The 20,505-nt window shown below is 48.7% G+C and overlaps 1 protein-coding gene across 1 annotated transcript; it reads right to left on the bottom strand.

The window, feature by feature from the left end:
• Positions 1-3,930: 3,930 nt before the first annotated feature.
• On the bottom strand, positions 3,931-7,006 carry LOC119726309. Its single transcript, XM_038197964.1, has 2 exons — positions 4,285-7,006; positions 3,931-4,008 (listed from the first exon to the last, which is right to left on the bottom strand). The coding sequence occupies exon 1, from the start codon at positions 7,004-7,006 to the stop codon at positions 4,634-4,636; it is 2,373 nt and encodes a 790-aa protein (XP_038053892.1). The 3' UTR covers positions 3,931-4,008; positions 4,285-4,633.
• Between the last annotated feature and the right edge of the window lie 13,499 nt (positions 7,007-20,505).

Below are 20,505 nucleotides of genomic sequence, written 5' to 3'. Positions count from 1 at the left end.
CATAGTCCAGGCCTATATTTATGCATGGCTGAGCAAAAACAGGGTCCACTCGATGTTCCCCAATACCTATGCTCCCCAACACCGATGTTCCACGAAATCTTTAGGATAACGGTTAGCCTGGTTATGGTTAGGATTAGGGTTAGGGTTGGGGAACATCGGTATTCGGGAACATAGGTATGCACCCAGCAAAAACAACACAAGGTCCGGCCCAAGATCTTGACAAAGTGCATCCTAAGAAATCAGTAATGCACTTTTGCCATGTACCCTCATGCGTTAAGGTTATGTTATCATACTTATGATAGCTAACAACCTGCATTGAGCATCCTCGGCTGTAGCCACCTTTAGGTTACACAATGGTGATAAAGACGTGTCCCCGAACTTGTTTCGGGAAAGCACGGACAGAAATATCGTCTTCCGAGACTTTCGGATCTTTCTCTTTCTTGTGACTATCTTGGCCAGCGAGTGATCGTTGATGACCCGCGCAGCCCTCTTGGCATTCTCCAAGTCTGCGAGGGTCCTCAATGGTACCAGGAATTCCCCCTTAAAGAAATACATAGAAAATATTGAACATTTTAATATGTGTATACATATATGCATTCCTTCAAATGCCACGATTACGTTTCATTATATTTTGTTTCTTGTAGTTGTGTTGGTAAATGTTTGTCGTGATCCTAAAGGTCTGTTAACGTGTGTTCAAGTTCAAAGGTACCAGGAATTGTCCCTAGACTAGAAATGATCTAATACAAATATAACACAAAGCTCCGAATAATAGGTTACGATGCAGTATCTCTTCGACGTCGACGAACAAGCATCCATCGGGTGACACCAGTCCGTGTTAATTGACCGCATGTGTAGAGTAAGCCCCGTTTGGGATTTACAAACACGGTTACATGTGGACTCTGGACCGGTGGTATGTTTTCTTTCTGCTTGGCTCGTCTGTCAAACAGGTTTTTTTGGCAGTGATTTCTATAACTTTGCGGCTTCATTGATCATGCACCTCCACATTGATCTATCAGCTGCGGCATTGTCCCAGCACTTGTATACATATGATGACTTGTAACTAGTCAGTCTGTTGCAGTGATGTAGTGCCTTGATGCTGGGCCTTGGCCTTAAGGCTGCCTTAAGGCTGGATTTTAGGGCCTTGGCCTTGGCCTCGAGGCTTGAGGGCAAAAGCCTTGGCCTTAGCCTTGGCCTTGAGGGTTCAGGGCCTTGCAATTTTGAGCCAAGGCTCTTCAAGGCCCATAGATTTTTGCATTTTCCAGATAAATCTGTTCGAAATTTTGCTGTTACCATTTTAATCGTATTACCATGGAGGAGGGAAGCACCCTATAGATTTGTGTGTTGGGCACACTTCCACTTTTGTAGCATTACATTTTGTTACCATTGTTGTAGTTTTGCTGCAAAAATATTCCGTACACTTGTGGGGCTAATGAGATGATCACTTTAATTGCATATTACTATGGAATAGATCTGATTAGTTGTATATGTCTCCCTGATAAGTGCTAAAGATTTGCATGTATCTGTTTTAGATAATGCTGATATTTCTGACCATGTTGGGCCAGGAAATAAATGCCCCCCCCCCAACAAAAAAAAACGAAACCATTTTTTTATGTGACGTCGTAATAAAGGCAGGCAATGAGTACACCACCATCATTTCCTAAAAAAAATCGGTTAAAATGGTCAGAAATTGCCTCAGATCGCACCACAGAGCATCTCGAATCCAAAAAAATTTCGGGGCCCTTAAGCGGGCCCCGAAGTCTAAGCCGTAATTTGTTGACCCACTTTTTTTGGGGGGGGGACCAAAATTTATTTACCCCACCCCCCAAATTGTCTTCTGGATCCGCCCTTGCATGATGATGTGTCACTCATGTGACTATAATTAGTTCTATATGTGGTAATTTCATAAAACAGGGCCTTGGCCTTGGCCTTGGCCTTGGCCTTGGCCTTGGGGGTTAAGCCTTGGCCTTGGCCTCGAGGCTTGAGGGTCAAAGCCTTGGCCTTGGCCTTGGCCTTGAGGGTCAAAGCCTTTGCTCCAATACTGGTCTGTTGACTAAGACTCGTGCATAGTTTTCCCGGCAATTGACAGAAGACAGATACTACGATCCTTATCACAGTGGGATGGGATATACCTCTTGGAAATGTGTCCAGTTTGATTGCAATGACTGAGCGAACAGCAAAACCAACAACTGACGGAAGTTTCAGGCTGGAACACACCCTGAGGCAGGGCCACCAACAAAAGTCGTAATACAGACAGATGATTGTTTGTTTGTACGTTTAGTCCAGCCAATTTTGACCTAGAACAAATTGCAATAAAAACCATTCAAGCTTCAATCATCTTCAAGTAAATGTACAAACAACATGTGAAAGATCTAATTTTTTCTATAGAGTGGAAAGGTGTTTTTCAAGCACTTTTTGTAGATCAAAATTTGAGTTTGTTGTACCTGAACTATGGAGGGCGCCCTTCCCTAATTCGTCTGGTGACTTTCCTCGATGTACGTACATTGTAACAGCTAATGCTCAGGATTTATGACCACATGCGACTGCGGCAGACGACGCACCGACGGCAGCCTCGACTCCAGGGGCGCGTGCTGGTTCCTTACACTAACCCTTGGCTGTGATGATGACGTAAATGACGCTGAATGGTTATTCACAGCGTACTGCGTCGGCATTTCGAAGATTGCACGCCGGGCGCCATAATGCGCTCGCACTGGCGTGCTTAGCTTTGCACGTAACGTCACGTACGAAAAAAAATTTATGATTCGCGATGCCTGTACGATATGGATTATGTCAGCCGCGTTTTTCGCTAAAAAAAAACCCTGTATCTGTGGTTGTAAAGGCACGAAAGGGGTACGTACATTTAATACAAATCTTTGCTAATTAACACAACGTCCAAACGTTCTGTTTGAAAGGAATGATTCTTCAAAATCACAACTTTTAACATTTTAAAGATGGCGTCGGCACGTAAAACGGATAAACTGCAGCCCTAATTATAATAAACCGTATTTTGGTATATTTAAATTACACAATACCAGGGGTTACGATCGCACAAGGCAGGATGGGAAACAACATGGCGCTGCAAGATCGTACCCACGGGGCACGAGGTTGCACCGACGGTAACTTGGAAAAGTATAATTTCACGTGATACTGATTTTATTTTTGCTGTCTAAACGTATTAAGAGTTAATTATATATTGAAAGCCGTATTGTGTGTGATTTGGTCGATATTTAGGCCTTTGAATGGAATATTATCTGTTCTTAATCAGAAATTCACACCGTTGTTAGGCCGGGCAGCAGGAATGTGCATGTAAATGCGCACGTAGCTATAGATGACTACCCGAACTGCTTCAAGCGCTTGCTTGTTAACAGAACATTTAAGGTATGCCATGGATGTAAAGTAGGGCTAGTGGCCGGGAAGCACGGGCAGATTCACTTATTAGTGTCAGGGCAGGCCAAAGTGTCCAATCTGAATTTCACTGCAAGAACTGCAATCCCATTTGTAAAGAAAGCTTCAATGAATGATGAGTTTGAGAGGGGATCAAGTGACTGCCGCGTGTTCAAGTCTGACAGCGCTGATGCCAGTTCAATCCAGCACCTGGCCAGGGAGCTGCTTGTAGTAATCCGATGTAGCTGCATGGGTTACAGCCCGATAGTCCGACGGTTCGATAGTCCGAAGGTTCGATAGTCCGAAGGGTCATTAGTCACCGAAGGTTCGTTGGTCCGAAGGCTCAATAGTCCGAAGGTTCAATACTCCAAAGGTTCGATAGTCCGAAGGGCCCATTAGTCCGAAAATAGAATAAGGTTAATTAATCCGAAGGTTCGATAGTCCGAATTGATGATAAGATTCGATAGCCCGAATATATGGTAAGGTTCGATAGTCCGAATTGACAATAAGGTTCGATAGTCCGTGTGGCGGTTGTAGTTAACAACACTGTTTCAAGTTCAACACTGTATATTCCTGGCTTATTTATTACCAAATATGACTGTGGCGATTGCAGAGTTCACGTAAAAACTGCAACAAAGCAAAAACAAAACTAACTCTAATTAGAATACAAGGTATCTTAAAATAAAGGAAAATCACTAATCTAAAATGTGCATCAAAAATAGTAGCAATAAACCCTCAAAAATGTAAGGTCAAAGGTCATCTTAGCAGTGAAAGTGCACTCAACAATGATCATCTGATGCAAATAATGTAATGAAAATCTAGCCCTAAATTTACCCAAATCACACTTATGTAGCACAAAAACTGCAATAATATAAAGTTCTCTAATAATCAAACTTTGTTTACCTCTGTCCTCGGGTCCTGGGGTGGAAGGATGATCGAATTATACTGAGTCAAAATACGAGTCAAAAATTTAGGACACAGACATGTGTCATCAATAAGGACCATGAATCTGTGGTAGCAATGAAGCGCGCCCTCATGAGTTGTGGAGAGCGCCACCATGTGGCAAGCTTGGAATAACTCACCAGCAGTTACATGGCTCCCCTAATTTGACCTTTCAAATTACTTAACAACATTAACAATTTTAACATTAAACTTGACTAAAGGCGCAAAACTGGAAATAGTAACTACTATACTACTGAGAATGTGAACACTACGTGGCTCCTTTAAGTACAGTTCATGTATCGGCTCAAGTTCAGGCATTTGGCTCCTCGTCGGGGCGTCCCTGGTCCAACAGTAGTACAACCTTATGAATAGGCCTCTCGAAGACAGATCGACCAGTTTGGAGCTTGACCTTCCTGATGTGACCGTCTGAGCTTGGGTACGTCTCAACCACACGAGCGAGTTGCCACTGGCATCGGGGAGTGGAGTCGTCGACCATCATGACGATGTTGCCTATCTCCAGATTCTGCTGAGCCTTCTGCCACTTCTTCCGCTCTTGTAGGGTCGACAAATACTCAGTCTTCCAACGTGACCAGAACTGGTTGGCAAGGTACTGGACTCTGCGCCATCGGCGTCGGCAATAAAGATCTTGTTGGATGAAGACTCCTGGCGGAGGGAGAACTACCTTGCTTTTCAGCGTTAGCAGTTGGCTTGGCGTGAGGGGCTCTTCTGAATCTGGGGCCACCATGTCAACGTAGGTGAGAGGTCGGCTGTTCACAATTGCTTCAGCCTCGGTCATGAGGGTCCTCAAGAGCTCATCATCCAGTTGTTGCCCATGTTTCTGCAGCAATGTTGAGAGCGCCTGTCTGATTGAACGGATGAGCCTTTCCCATGTGCCTCCCATGTGACTGGCTGTGGGAACGTTCATATTGAATGTCACCCAATCACAACTGTCCTTTAGCAGCTCTTGAGAAATCTTGGGTTGATCCATCTCGGCTAGGGCAGCGTCCAGTTCATTCTTTCCACCGATGAAGTTTGTGCCTCTATCGGAGCGGAGTTGTCTCACTGGACCCCTTCTACATGTGAATCTGCGGTAGGCATTCAAGAATGAGTCGGTGTTCAGCGAATTAGCTGTCTCGATATGGACTGCGCGGGATGCCATACAGGTGAAGATGACCCCCCATCTTTTTAGCTCCTTTCGTCCTTCTTTAATCATGAAGGGACCAAAGTAGTCTACAGCGCTATAAGTGAAGGGTGCGGATGGATCCAATCTGTCCTTGGGTAGTTCTGCCATCTTCTGCCCACAGGGAGCACGTCTGAGTTTGCGGCAGGTCACGCACTTCCAAATATGGCTGGTAACAGCTGATCTTGCCCCCAGAATCCAAAAGCCAGCTTGGCGAATGCTATTCAGTGTCATGCCACGGCCTGAGTGACAACTCTGAACATGGTAGTGTTCAATCACCAGGTCAGTCACGTGGCCATGACGTGGAAGCAAGATGGGATGCTTGATCTCTTTAGGTGCTTTGGCTTGCTTGATGCGTCCACCGACTCTCAACAGCTTCGTTTCATCTATGACTGGGTCAAGCATATACAGAGGACTGCTCTTGTTCAGGGGGTTTCCTGGGCCTTGCTGCTCGCCATTAGGAAGACCATCGGGTTTGCTGAGGGCTCGAATTTCCTTTGGAAATGCTTCCTCTTGAGTTAGCCTCAGTATCAGTCGTTCTTCATGCTGGAGTTCGTCTACAGTGAGGGGGGTGTTGGCATCAGGTGCAGTAGTAGCTGTTTTGAAGCAGCGATCTCTAAGCTTCTTCATGTAGCGTTGGCACAATGCTACTGCACGTTTCAGGCGAAACCAGTTTGAGTAGGACTGGAATCTTTCAAGCATGCTCGGGTAGTTGGAGGCCTCAGTGTGGACATTGAATGCAGATGCCTTCTTCACCTCTGGGTCGTTTGAACTTGGCTCCATGTACTCAGTGTCAGGTGGAGGGGTTTCTCTTTCTTGTAGGAAACCTGGACCACTCCACCAGAGTTTGCTCTTGATGAGCGACTCGGCAGAAAGACCTCGGGAAGCTGCATCTGCTGGGTTAGTTTTAGTGTCAACATGTCGCCAATCTTCAGGTGTGGTGTGATCTCTGATCTTCTGCACGCGGTTGGCGACGAATATGTGGAACCTCTTGCTGTCATTGGCAATATACCCGAGTACGACTCTGCTATCAGTGTAGTAGAACTGAGTCACATCGCTATACTCTAGTTCCTTCATGAGGAAAGTACTGACTTTCACCGAGATGACGGCTAATGTAAGTTCCAGTCGAGGGATGGTAACTGGCTTCGAAGGAGTTACTCTGGACTTTCCCATGACCAGAGTTGTACATACACCTCCTTTGTCGTCTATCAGTCGCAAGTAGCTACACTGACCATAGCCTTCGGTACTGGCATCGGAGAAGTGATGCAGTTCTGCGGACTTGATGACATCAAACTTCTCAGGCTTGTAGCATCGTGGGATATTCAGTGATGCCAAATGCAGGATGTCGTTCCTCCATTTCTCCCACTCTGATCTGATTTCCTCTGAGATTGGATCGTCCCATGCATACCCATCACGACACAAGGTTTGGAGAATGCGTTTTCCAACAAGCAAGACTGGTGCTACCAGACCAAGTGGATCAAATATGGAGCTGACGCTCGACATGATGCCGCGACGAGTGGGTGGTTTGTCGTTGAAGTGGACTCTGAACTGGAAAGCATCGGATCCAACACACCACTGTACACCTAGAGTACGCTCTATGGGAAGGCCTTCTGAGAACACGTCAACGTTCTGAAATCCTTGGCTCGTTCACTGAGAGGTATGGAATTCACAACCACCTTGTCATTGGAGATGAACTTATGAAGGTGAAATCCACTCTTCTGACACAGCCGTCTGCTGTCTTCTATCAACTTCAGGGCTTCATCGGAAGTTGGGACTGACTTTAGTCCATCATCGACGTAGAAGTCCTTCCGTATGAAGTCGGCTGCCGCCGTCCCACAACTATCTTCGTATGCATCAGCAGCACACTTCAGTGCAAAATTTGCACAAGCTGGGGAAGAGGTAGCGCTGAATGAGTGAACCGTCATTCGATATTCATTTGGGGACTGGTTCATGTCACCTCCTGGCCACCACAAGAATCTCAGGTAGTTGCGATCTTCCACGTTGACGCCAACTTGATGAAACATGCCTTCGATGTCACAGGTGAAGGCGACGTGGTCCTTCCGAAATCGGCAAAGAACCCCAACAAGATTGTTGGTCACATCGGGTCCCTGCAGTAGGTGTCGATTCAACACTTCACCCTCGTATTCAGCACTGCAGTCGAAGACGACTCTGATCTTGTTTGGTTTCTTGGGATGGTATACCCCGTGATGAGGTATGTACCACACGGCCTTGTTGTCCAGGTCAAGTTCCTCGTCCGGAACCTTCTCTGCGTAGCCCTTTTCGATGATGTTTTCCATGAAGGTCTTGTAATCATCTCGATATTTTTGGTTGCTCAACATCTTCATTTTTTGCTTGTTGAGCCGCTTCAGAGCTACTGGCTTGTTGTTGGGGAGCTGGACATCTGTTTTGAGTGGGAGGGGCATCTCAAAGTGGCCATCATCACGTCTGTGGATACCATCCTTCATCTTCTGCATGAACTTTCGGTCATCGTGGGAAACCATTTCTTCGGTGTCTTTCCCGATGAAGTCCATCTCGAACATTTTTGTGACTTGGAGGGGGCTGACTTCTTTCACCTGGGTGCGAAAGGCGAAGTGGCCTTGTTGCTCCTTTGATGCATTCGAAATTCTGCAAACATTGTTGCCACCGTTGTCATGACGCATCATTCCTATCACTCCCCATCCAAGGGCTGTTCTGACTGCATATGGGGCATCTTCCTCTCCATGGACGACATCTCTCGGCTTGATTGCGCGAGTTGCATTGCAGCCAATCAAAAGTCCGATCTCGGTTTCACTCAAGTAGGGAGGTAGCAGGTTGGCGACTCGTTTCAAGTGAGGCCACTCCTTCACGGTGTCCAACTTCGGAATCTGCTCACGGTTTGCATTGATAGATTCTCTGGAGTAGGCGCCTGGTAATTATATCTCGGTGTCCTCGGACAATCCCTTGACAGTTAGGCCATGCACCTTTCTGGATGATATAGTGCCCTTCGCTAATATTGTAGACAGACTCAGCTGGACTGCCTCTCCATCGATTCCGAGCCTTTCTAGTGTCCAATCTGAGACGAAGCAAGAATCGGAATGTTCATCTAATAGGGCGTATACTATCACCTTCGCAGAGGGTTCTTTGATGTGATGAACGACGACGGGAACGATGAGAGTGTGTGAGCAATTTTCTCCGACGTCAAGTGTCTGCACTCGATGTGTGGTAGATTGAACAACAACCACTTCTTTGTCATCGGTGTCATCTTTGGTCTGCACATCTGGAGTAGACTTGGAGAAGTCGTGCAGCAAAGTAGGGTGGGAGCGCCCACAGACTGCACACTGCTTCTTGTGGCGACACTCGCGACTTCTGTGACCCCATTTGAGGCATCCAAAGCAAAGGCCGCTCTTCTTGATGAGGTCATGCCTTTCACTAAGGCTCATGGCTGCAAAACTGCTACAGGAATCGAGTTGATGTTGGCTCTTGCAGAGGGGACATGTTGATGCCTTGTTTGCATTGGGTGAAGGGAGGGTGTTGCCCTTTAGGGGGCTAGTCTTCTTCTTCGTTGTGAGCTCATCTGCCTTTGAGGCAAATGTCGTGGCTGTTCCCGACTTCGTAGGTTTGACACATGTTGTCAATTCCCTCTTCTCGTCCATCGGTTTTTGGTGAAAGGGGCTACAGGCAATGCGAGCCTCCTTTGCGATGAATTTGCACAGCTCGGCAAAGGGCGGGTAATCACCTTCCTCTGCATCCTTCTGGCCATACATGCACTGGTCGACGAAACGAAGCCAACGACCCTGCACCTGCCTCGGTAGCTTCTCTATAATTTTCTTGTGCTCGGCTGGGTCGTCAAGAACCTTTAACTGGCTCAGAGTTGACATGGCTGTTTCGCACTGGAAAAGGAAATCTGAGAGATTACGCAGTCCTTTTCCGTCGTCTTGCTTCACGGTCGGCCATTTGCTTATTTTCTCACGATAGGTGCTTGCAGCTAGCAACTTGTTACCGTACCGCTCAGTCAGGAGTTTCTTCGCTTTCTGGTATGCGTTCTCACTGTTCAAGGCGAGAAGTCCTTTGATACACTCTCGGGCCTCACCAGACGTGTATCTGCCTAAATAGTATAGGCGGTCGATTGGTGATGTGTAGCGCTGCTCTACCAGGACGGAAAACGAATTCATCCACACGGGGAAGTCGAATACACTGCCTTTGAAGATTTCTGGTTCTTTCTTAGGCAATTTCTCCTCCCGGTGTGTGAGCACATCTGCCAGTGCTGTGATGGCACTTGCCACATCGTTGCGGGGTACATCACTGGTCTGTGGGGGGAGAACTGCGTCAGATGAATCCGACATTCCAGTAGGTGGAGTAGACATAGGGGGTGGGGTTTTAGGGAAATTGTCACCATCATTCTGTGTGTCTCGAAAGGTATTCAAAGTCCCATGTTCTGGTTTGCGAGCACGATGTTGTGGACTATCGTTTGGTACGTTCTCAGCTTCTGCCTCGGTAAATGGACCATCAATTATAGGGGGGAGGTCATTTACATCATTCAACTCTGGCTTATGCTGCTGAGGGGACTCACCATCAAACTTGTCCAAAACTTCAAGTCTTGCGCTGCTCACATTAATCTCTGTCTGGAGTCTCAGCTGATTCGCTCGTCTTTGAAGTTCCAGTCGTGACATCTCTATCTGCTGCATGAGTCGTTGATTTTCCATTTCTAATGTTCGTCTTGATATCTCCAACTCATGTGCTTCATTGATAGCTGCAGACCGAGCAGCAAGCTCTGCTCTCTTCTGCTCCTCTGTTATACGAAGCAGCTCTGTGTTCGAGTGTCTTGAGCTGGCTCTCGAACTGCGACTGCCATGGCTGAGAACTGAAGCCGAATCACCAAGCTGTATATCATCCATGTCTGACATCTTATCCCAAGAAGAGTTTTTACTGTGGCGGTTGTAGTTAACAACACTGTTTCAAGTTCAACACTGTATATTCCTGGCTTATTTATTACCAAATATGACTGTGGCGATTGCAGAGTTCACGTAAAAACTGCAACAAAGCAAAAACAAAACTAACTCTAATTAGAATACAAGGTATCTTAAAATAAAGGAAAATCACTAATCTAAAATGTGCATCAAAAATAGTAGCAATAAACCCTCAAAAATGTAAGGTCAAAGGTCATCTTAGCAGTGAAAGTGCACTCAACAATGATCATCTGATGCAAATAATGTAATGAAAATCTAGCCCTAAATTTACCCAAATCACACTTATGTAGCACAAAAACTGCAATAATATAAAGTTCTCTAATAATCAAACTTTGTTTACCTCTGTCCTCAGGTCCTGGGGTGGAAGGATGATCAAATTATACTGAGTCAAAATACGAGTCAAAAATTTAGGACACAGACATGTGTCATCAATAAGGACCATGAATCTGTGGTAGCAATGAAGAGCGCCCTCATGAGTTGTGGAGAGCGCCACCATGTGGCAAGCTTGGAATAACTCACCAGCAGTTACAGTCCGAATTGAGAATAAGGTTCGATAGTCCGAATGGGCAACACGGTTCGTCAGTATGACACTTCTGACTATCGGACCTTGTTGATTCGAACTATTGAACCTTATTGTCGATTCGGACTATCGGACCTTTTTTGTCGATTCGGACTATCGGACCTTATAGATAGTGTAGCGCAATGCATTTAATGGAGGGCGCACTTTAGTTCTGTACTGGTAGCCAGCGGGGTGCGCGTGCACTCACCCAGGTTTATGGGGGCACCAGCCAATAGCGCCAGTGTATATAAGCGGCCATGCGCTCAGCTTCGCCCTCTTTCTGCTGTGGCCGGAACCCGAGCGCGGTCTCAGGAAAAGTTGCACTATTCTAATCTCCCACAATTAACTAATCACCAATCACCTAAAGTCGCAGCGGAGGGAGCCTCATACTTTGTGTGAGTGTAGTTAATTAATGATTCCTGCATTATAATCCAGATAATTATGTAATCTCTGAGTTTGTAAAGGGTGGTTGAGTATAAGATCACTGGGTAGGCGAATAAAATAATCTTCCGAAACACATATCTGGTGTCAGGTCCCCATCCTTCCCCAGTCCCCCTAGTTAGTCCGCTTGGGTTGTGTGAGCGAGAGTGCGTGTGAGGGTGATCCTTTGGTAGTCTGCTGCGGGCCTGGCGGTAAATCTCCGCCGAAACGGATCTGCGTACCCGACCGTAGAGGCTAGGCCGTTCGCCGCTACTCGCCGGGGCAGTCGTCCGAGGCAGTACCGCTACAAATTGGTGTCAGAAGTGGGATAGGCGCCGTTGCTTCACTGCTAAAAATCACCTACGCCTGTGACATCACCTAGCTAGGAGTCATCACCCCAACAATCTTCAACTACCCCTATTAACCGACATGGCCGCCGACGAGATATCCGTGGAGGACGAGCTGATGTTGCTGCGTATGGACGTGCAGAAGGGCGAGGACGAGTTACAACAATCCCTTGCCGAGAACAGCGATCTGACAGAGATAAAGGAGTTGCTGCTGGCGCAGAATCGCCTGTTAAGATTGCAGCTTCGCCAAAGTGAGGCCAAGTCAGAGGCAGCACAGCGGAGGGAAGATAAGACGCCCAGCACGTCGATGACGACCCAGTTCGGCAGCCGTGAACTTTTCACATTCACAGACACCCCTACACCGGTACCATCACCAAGGCCTACCCCCAAACCCAGAACGAGATTCTATAATCCCGTTGCACCAGCGCCTACACCAGTGTCTACGACAGGCGCCCCGTCGCGGACGGTAGACGAGTTGACAAGCTGCGGCGTGGAGGGCAGTCTAACGGAGTTGACGCCTACTGGTCATTCGACCGTATGCCGGCAGCCGGGGACCCAGGGAGGAGTTCCGTTGCGGTCTGAGAAAGACGCAAGCCAGAGGGAGGGCGAAAACTCCCCTGACCTTCAAGGAAAGGAGGTCGAAAACAAAGGAGAAGTTGAGGTGAAAAATGAAGTGGATGTTCCTACCAGACGTCCGAACATCATCCCCGACAGATTCAGCGGGAAGACCCCGTGGCGAAATTACAAGCAGCATTTTGAGGCCTGCAAATTGGCGAACAATTGGAGTGATCGGCAGGCGAGAGTGTTTTTGGCGGCGAGCCTGCAGGGTGATGCGGTCAAGGTGTTAGGAAATCTAGCAGCAGGCGGTAGTCAAGTGACTTATACTGAGTTGGTTGGGCTGTTGGAGAAGCGGTTTGGACCAGGAGAGCTTGCGGAAAACCACCTAGCAGAGCTGCGGCATAGGCGACAAAAGCCTAAAGAGACGCTGCAGGAATTGGGACAGGCGATAAGGGAGTTAGCTTCACTCGCCTACCCGGAATTGTCAGAGGAGGGGCGAGATCGCCTAGCCAGGGGGCACTTCTCTGATGCAGTGGAGGAACAGGCTATCCGAGAAGGGATCTTTCGAGCGAGACCGTCATCACTAGACGAGGCTATCAGAGCTGCGCTAAACACTGAAGGGTTCCTTAAGATAGAGGAGCAGCGGGCTGGCAAGCGGCCCAAGTACGCCCGAGTAGTAGAGGGCGATGCCCAGTACCCCTTGGAAGAAATCAAGCGGGAGATGAAAGAGTCGGCTGAGAAAAATCAGCGCGAGGTGAGGGAGTGGCTGGAGAAGATGACACAGCGACTTGACACCCTCCGGCCTCAAGAGAGGAGCGATCGTTCGCGTGTCGCCTACCAGAGGCGAAAACCAACCCCAGAGGACGTTTGCTTCAATTGCAAACGAAAAGGACATTTTGCAAGGAGTTGCAAACAACCCAGCGCAGAGAAGGTCGGGAAACGACCAGCAGCTGCCCCAGCGGCCCGAGGGAAAGCTGGCGGAACAGCAGGGCCAGAAGGCGCCGTAGAGTACCGCGCTGGAGAGAATTTAGGCAAGAAAGGCGAAGGCGACAAAGAAACCTCAACAAGGACAAGTAAAGTGGCGGGCAATGGCCTATTCGTGCAGGCTATTGTGAGAGGGGTCAAAGTAAAACTTCTTGTTGACACAGGGGCAACACACACTGTGTTGTCGTCTCAACTTTATTTCAACATTTCCAGGGACCAAAGACCAAGACTTACAACCATAGGCGCAGGAGTACGGAATGCTGACGGGAGTAAGATGGAGACACTCGGTAGCGCCTACGTAGACATTCAAGTTGGCAAAACAATGAACTCCATCAACGTAGTCTTTGGCAACACAGGACAGATGCAAGGCATATTAGGGATGGATTTCCTGATTCCAACCCAGGGTAACCTAGACTTTCGGACGCTAGAGCTGAAGTTACATGGGGAAACCATCAAGTGCACAGACGACCGAGGAGGTGGACTCTGTGCTAGAGTGGGCGTAGGTGAAACTACCAGAGTGCCAGCTGGTCATGAGGCGCTAGTTCCAGGATACGTGTACGGTAACAAGTCGAATGGTGTAGTCGGAGTGATTGAGCCTACAGGGAGGAGTGAAATAGCAGATAAAGGCATGATAGTGGCAAGGGTGCTGGTGATGGCGGGTGAGGATTCACTTCCCATTCGAGTATACAACCCCGGCAAGAGAGAATGTGTCGTGCGGAAAGGGACGACGGCAGGGACGTTTACGCCTGTAGGTGAAGGCGACGTACAAGAAGTACAATCGGAAACCTCTTCGCCGGGAGACTCCTACGATGTTCCTGAACACCTTGTGGACTTGTTCGAGCGAAGCAAGAAAGGCGTGGAACCGAGACACCACAACAGAATAGCTCAGCTGTTGTGCCAATATGAGGACATTTTCTCAAGGGGAGAGGGAGACATAGGACGCACAGACTTGGTTCGCCACCGCATTACTACGGGTGATGCCCGGCCCATAAAGGAGAGACCAAGGAGATATCCTCCCGTTGAACAGGCGGAAATCCAGCGGCAGGTGCAAGAAATGGTGCAGAATGGCACCATTGAACCTTCGGACAGCCCTTGGGCATCCAACGTAGTCCTCGTGAGAAAGAAAGACGGAAGTAAGAGGTTTTGTGTAGACTACCGTCGCCTAAACGCAGTCACAATTAAAGACGCCTACCCGCTCCCCCGGATCGACGATTCACTAGACGCGCTGGCAGGCTCCAGGTGGTTTTCCACCTTGGATTTGGCTTCCGGATATTGGCAGGTCGAGTTAGACGACGAGGCCCGGGAGAAGTCTGCTTTCGTGATCCGTGGAGGCTTATACAGCTGGCGAGTAATGCCGTTCGGGCTATGCAACGCCCCCTCCACGTTCGAGCGATTGATGGAGAGGGTGTTAGCCGGACTGCATTGGGAGACGCTACTCGTCTACCTCGACGACGTTATTGTGTACGCAAAGACGGTTGAAGATGAGTTGAGTCGCCTTGAGACAGTCTTTCAGCGCCTAAGGAAGGCAGGTCTAAAACTTAAACCAAAGAAATGTCACTTGTTTGAGCAGCGTGTTCTGTACCTGGGACACGTAGTGTCTGGGGATGGGATTGCGACAGATCCGGAGAAGGTGAAGGCTGTACGGGATTGGCCTACACCTACGACGGTAAGGGAAGTGCAGAGTTTCTTAGGACTAGCGTCCTATTACCGCAGATTCATCAGAAGCTTTGCTGATAGGGCTCGTCCGTTACACCGCCTGACGGAAAAGGGGAGAGTGTTCGAGTGGACGAGTGAATGCGAAGAATCATTTCAAGACTTAAAGAACAGTCTTCAGGAGGCACCTGTCTTGAAGTTCCCTGACCAAGAGGCTGAGTACATACTAGACACCGACGCGAGTGGCGTGGGCATAGGCGCGGTCCTATCACAGGTGACGGACGGGAAGGAAATGGTGGTCGCCTATGCTAGTAGAACGCTTAGTAAGGCGGAACGCAACTACTGTGTGACGCGCCGTGAATTGCTGGCAGTCGTCGTATTTCTGAAGCAGTTCCGACAGTACCTGTACGGTATGAAGACCACTATACGGACAGATCACGGAGCTCTACGTTGGCTTCTCAACTTTCGAGAGCCACAGGGTCAGATGGCGCGTTGGCTGCAGGTTATTAGTGAATACAACTTCACGATTATCCATCGAGCAGGACGCTCACACGGCAACGCAGACGGATTGTCGCGCATACCATGTAATCAGTGCGGACAGGATGAACAGAACGAAGTGCCAAAGCTGACGACACCTGTAGGTGAAGATGCCTATGAGGAGACAACAGTTCCTGTAGCAGGAGTGAGGAGTGTGACCATTTCGCCTACCATCACCTGTACGGAGATGAGAGAGGCGCAGATGGAGGACACATCAATTAGCTGGGTGCTCAAGGCCAAAGAGGAGTCGGCAGAGAGACCCGACTGGGCAGTGATGTCTGCAAGGTCTTCAGCGGTGAAGACATACTGGCGATTGTGGGAGCAACTTGCGGTGCGAGGAGGAGTTCTCTGTAGGCGATGGGAATCTGATGATGCTCGCCGAGTAAAATGGCACACCGTGCTACCAGAAAAATACCGCGACAGGTTGGTGAAAGAGTTACATGGAGGGAAGACAAGCGGGCATTTAGGAGTGAAGAAAACCAGGGCCAAGGTCCGCGACAGATTCTACTGGGTCGGTATGGCAGCGGAGATTAGGTCTACAATTCGACGATGCGATGTGTGCGCGAAGCGGAAATCCCCGGCCAGGGCTAGGAAGGCGCCACTACAGCAGCATGTAGTGGGCGCGCCTATGGAGCGTGTCGCGCTAGACATCATGGGCCCCCTACCAGAAAGTGCGAAGGGCAACAAATACATCCTAGTCGTAGGAGACTACCTTAGTAAATGGATGGAAGCTTACCCAATACCTGACCAGACAGCGGAAACAGTGGCAGAGAAGTTCGTGAAGGAGTTCGTATGCCGATTTGGAGTGCCAGAAGTCCTTCATTCCGACCAGGGCCGTAACTTCGAATCGATGGTGTTTGCAGAGATGTGTCACATCCTCGGCATTGACAAGACACGGACTTGCCCTTACAACCCGAAGTCCGACGGAATGATTGAGAGATTCAATCGTACGTTGATAAACATGGTCGCCATGATGATAGAACCTGATAGGCAACAGCGTGATTGGGACGACAAACTTCCGCTGGCAACATTTGCATATCGAGCGACGCCGCAGGAGTCGACAGGCGAGTCCCCAAACATGCTTATGTTGGGGCGGGAGGTGCGCCTGCCCATTAATCTGACTACTGAAGTAGCGGCGGGCGAAAGGGAACCAGAAGGCGTCGTAGGAACGGACTACGCGAACGAGCTGCGGAAACGAATGAGAGCTGCTCATGACAGGGCCCGAGTTTGCTTGCAGCAGAGCGCCCGGAGGCAAAAGAAAACTTATGATCGACGAGCAACAAGACCCAAACTGGAGCCCGGTAACTTTGTGTGGTTACATAACCCGGCCAAAAAGAAGGGACTATCACCTAAACTTCAGTGCAGATGGGAGGGGCCCTACCTCATCCTGGATAAATTATCGGACGTCATCTACAGGATACAAAGGAAAAAGAAGGGGAAGATGAAGGTCGTCCACTGCGACCGACTGAAACCCTACCTAGGTGAGCCGATCCAGGCGTGGGCCGAAACACCGAGACAAGCGGACAGTCATCCCTTAGACGCAGGTGACGCACCAGGGGAACCGGAGCCAAATCCGATGAGTCCAATTCCTTACGAGGGAGAAGAACCTGAACTCAGTACTACGCCAGAAACGCCTAGCCTACCACTTGAGGAGGTGCAGGCGGGAGAAGAAGGCGTTCAATCCGAAAGACAAAGCCAATCAGAACAAATTGGCGGCAGGCTCGCAGCACCACTACCAAGACGGAATCCTATCAGGGACCGTAGAATACCTGCGAGATACTTGAGTTAGAAAGAGAGAGAGAGACAGGGACGGGGGGAGAGAAAAACCAAAATAGGCCTGGCCCCACCCAACCAAAGTTGAAATCAAGTCATTTGAAATAGAAGTAGAGTTGTATGCAAGCGAACACTCACCCCTGTGCCCATCTTGTATTTTGCAGGCCCAAGAAACAGACAGCAAGGAGAATGGGGAAAGACAGGGAGGAGAAGAGTACACCTCGTAGCGATTCTGATGGGGAGAAGACGGAGTGTCCAAAGTGTGGTCTGCAGCTGCACAAAAGAAGTCTGGAGAGACATCTGGCAGGCGAACATGGAGAGAAACAGGTTTTCTTGTGCCGTAGGTGTTCCCACAGAAACAACAGGCGAGACAATCTCAAAGCACACTATCGTGATTGCCACCCGGAACATGTTGATGAGGTGACAAACATCAAGAGTGAAGCGCACGAGTCCAGCAGGCGAGACAGGAGTCGAGGTGAAGGTGAGCCAAGGCGCATGGAGACTCCGGGGAGCCGTGACCGTGTCGATGTAAAGGTGACAAGGCGAGCTTCCCCTGAGAGGAAGAGGAAGCCGGAAGGAGCCACAGGCAAGCGGCATGGAAGTAAGGCTCCTCCAGAAGAGCAGCCTACCAAGAAGCACAGAAGAAGTGATGCAGTACCCTGTACTGTGTCCAAGGCACCTGAGGATGAGAAAGCTCTACCTAAAGGCGCGGAGGCGAAGAGAAGTCTTCCAAAATCGGCAGGGCCACCGCAGCGGCAGGGTATAGGAGGACCTGAGTCGCGTGGGGTAGCGGAGGCCGCGAGGGCGCCGAGGGCACAGCCATCAAAGGTGGGCGGAGAGGCATCCGGTAACCTTCCAGAGGTAGATGCGATGGTGGAGATCGAGTCGGCAGAGCAACTCGTAGGATCACCACTAGAGGAGGCAGCGGAGATAGCTTTGTCACCTATGTCAATGTCATGGGACATTGACGAGGCTCCTGTGAGCAACGTACGTCCGACGCCTGCAGGAGGAAAACCCCTAAGTATGATGAGGGAGATGAGGCAGCAAGGCGCCGAACAACAGGCGATGTCGTCGGATGAGTCTTCCACGGGGAGGCAGGAAGATGGCAATTCACCTAGGGAGTTGCGGGTTAGCTATTTGCTGTCGGGGCTTTCCGTGAGGATCACTGAAGGTGGGCACACAAAAATCATAACTGGCACAACCCAAACCGTGCACGAACGCCGTGCGCGCCACTACGACGTAGTATTCCTAAGGCCCCCGGCTCCCATTGTGAGCTCAGGAGCTGATGACGACAAACAACCTACAAGGATCTGCTGGCTGATGAGGAATGAGGACGCTGGTATCATAGGCGCCGGACCCCCGATGATTAACGAGGAGCTCGAGAGGAGCATGATTGGAAACATCACCAAGATAACGGAAACGGAGTGTTTACCAAGAAGGAATGCTGGTGACCAAGGACCAGACCGAGCGGGTCTTCAATGTGAATTTCCTGGCAGGAGTTCGCTAAGATGAACATGAACATTAAACTTTAGGCGGGCAAATAGAAGAGATATTTGCGCCTCTCGTTAAACCTTAAGTCATGTTGGCCATCTTTTGTATAAATGTTGCACCTAAGTTTTGTGCCTCAAAGTTCTCGTTAGGGTTTATATAAGAGTTTTAAAGTTGTTACATTTATGATGCTGTTAAGGTTTATCAAACAGTTTTAAGCTTGTTCAATTTATAAAGATGTTAAAGTTTATCTCAGAGTTGTAACCTTGTTCTTTAAGTTCAGTTTATAAAGATGCCAAAGTTTATTTAAGAAGTTTAAACTTGTTGAGGAGAATCACCTACCAATGTTCTAAGGCGATAGTCATGTAGGTGTCACTAGGATTATCTCTGTAAAGTGCAGCAGACTTTTGGAAGTAATTTGATTTAGTGATTAGGCATTGCTTTTATTTAAGTGATCAGTTTTGAGGTCAGGGACTGACCGAAACTTGGAAGGCGCCTGTGTAGCGCAATGCATTTAATGGAGGGCGCACTTTAGTTCTGTACTGGTAGCCAGCGGGGTGCGCGTGCACTCACCCAGGTTTATGGGGGCACCAGCCAATAGCGCCAGTGTATATAAGCGGCCATGCGCTCAGCTTCGCCCTCTTTCTGCTGTGGCCGGAACCCGAGCGCGGTCTCAGGAAAAGTTGCACTATTCTAATCTCCCACAATTAACCAATCACCAATCACCTAAAGTCGCAGCGGAGGGAGCCTCATACTTTGTGTGAGTGTAGTTAATTAATGATTCCTGCATTATAATCCAGATAATTATGTAATCTCTGAGTTTGTAAGGGAAGTGATTGAGTATAAGATCACGTAGGCGAGGCGCCTGGGTAGGCAAATAAAATAATCTTCCGAAACACATATCTGGTGTCAGGTCCCCATCCTTCCCCAGTCCCCCTAGTTAGTCCGCTTGGGTTGTGTGAGCGAGAGTGCGTGTGAGGGTGATCCTTTGGTAGTCTGCTGCGGGCCTGGCGGTAAATCTCCGCCGAAACGGATCTGCGTACCCGACCGTAGAGGCTAGGCCGTTCGCCGCTACTCGCCGGGGCAGTCGTCCGAGGCAGTACCGCTACAATAGTCTTTTCGGACTATCGAACCTTATTGTCAATTCGGAATAATGAACTTTCGGACTATTAAACCTTATTTTCGTTTCGGACTATTGAACCTTCGGACTGATTAATCTTATTCTAAATTCGGACTATCGAACCTTCTGATAAATGAACCTTCGGACAAATGAACCTTCGGATTAATGAACCTGCGGACTATTGCATCAAATGTTCGGATTAACGAACCTTATTTCATTTTCGGACTAACAAACCCCCTCTTATGGACATTTTGTGCATTCGGACTAAAGAACCTTCGGACTATCGGACCTTCGGACTATCGGGCGGCCCCCGCTGCATGACGGGATGCAACACACAGTGACAAAACAAGGCTTCGAATCAGAGGTAGCTGTTCCAATGTAACATTTACTGACGAGGATGGACTGGAAGGATCAACTGAAGTTTGAACAAAATCGCCAGAGCAACAGGTCGCCAACACCCTAAATGAATTGTACATATGTACACCCTAATTTTAAATTATATGTAGAAAACTGCAAAACATAGGCGACAACACTTTGATTTTATTTTCTAAGGAGCAAACCCTTGAGGGTTTGTTCCCCCCCCCCCCCCCCCCACTAAAAAAAGAGACCAAACTTGG

This window comes from Patiria miniata, unplaced genomic scaffold, assembly GCF_015706575.1.
Source record: "Patiria miniata isolate m_02_andy unplaced genomic scaffold, ASM1570657v1 HiC_scaffold_2, whole genome shotgun sequence".
Lineage (NCBI taxonomy): Eukaryota > Metazoa > Echinodermata > Asteroidea > Valvatida > Asterinidae > Patiria > Patiria miniata.
This window is presented reverse-complemented; position numbering and strand designations above follow the sequence as displayed.

Coding starts and splice junctions, on each gene's coding strand:
- LOC119726309 (XM_038197964.1), bottom strand. CDS start 7,006: ATGTCGAGCGTCAGCTCCATATTTGATCCACTTGGTCTGGTAGCACCA.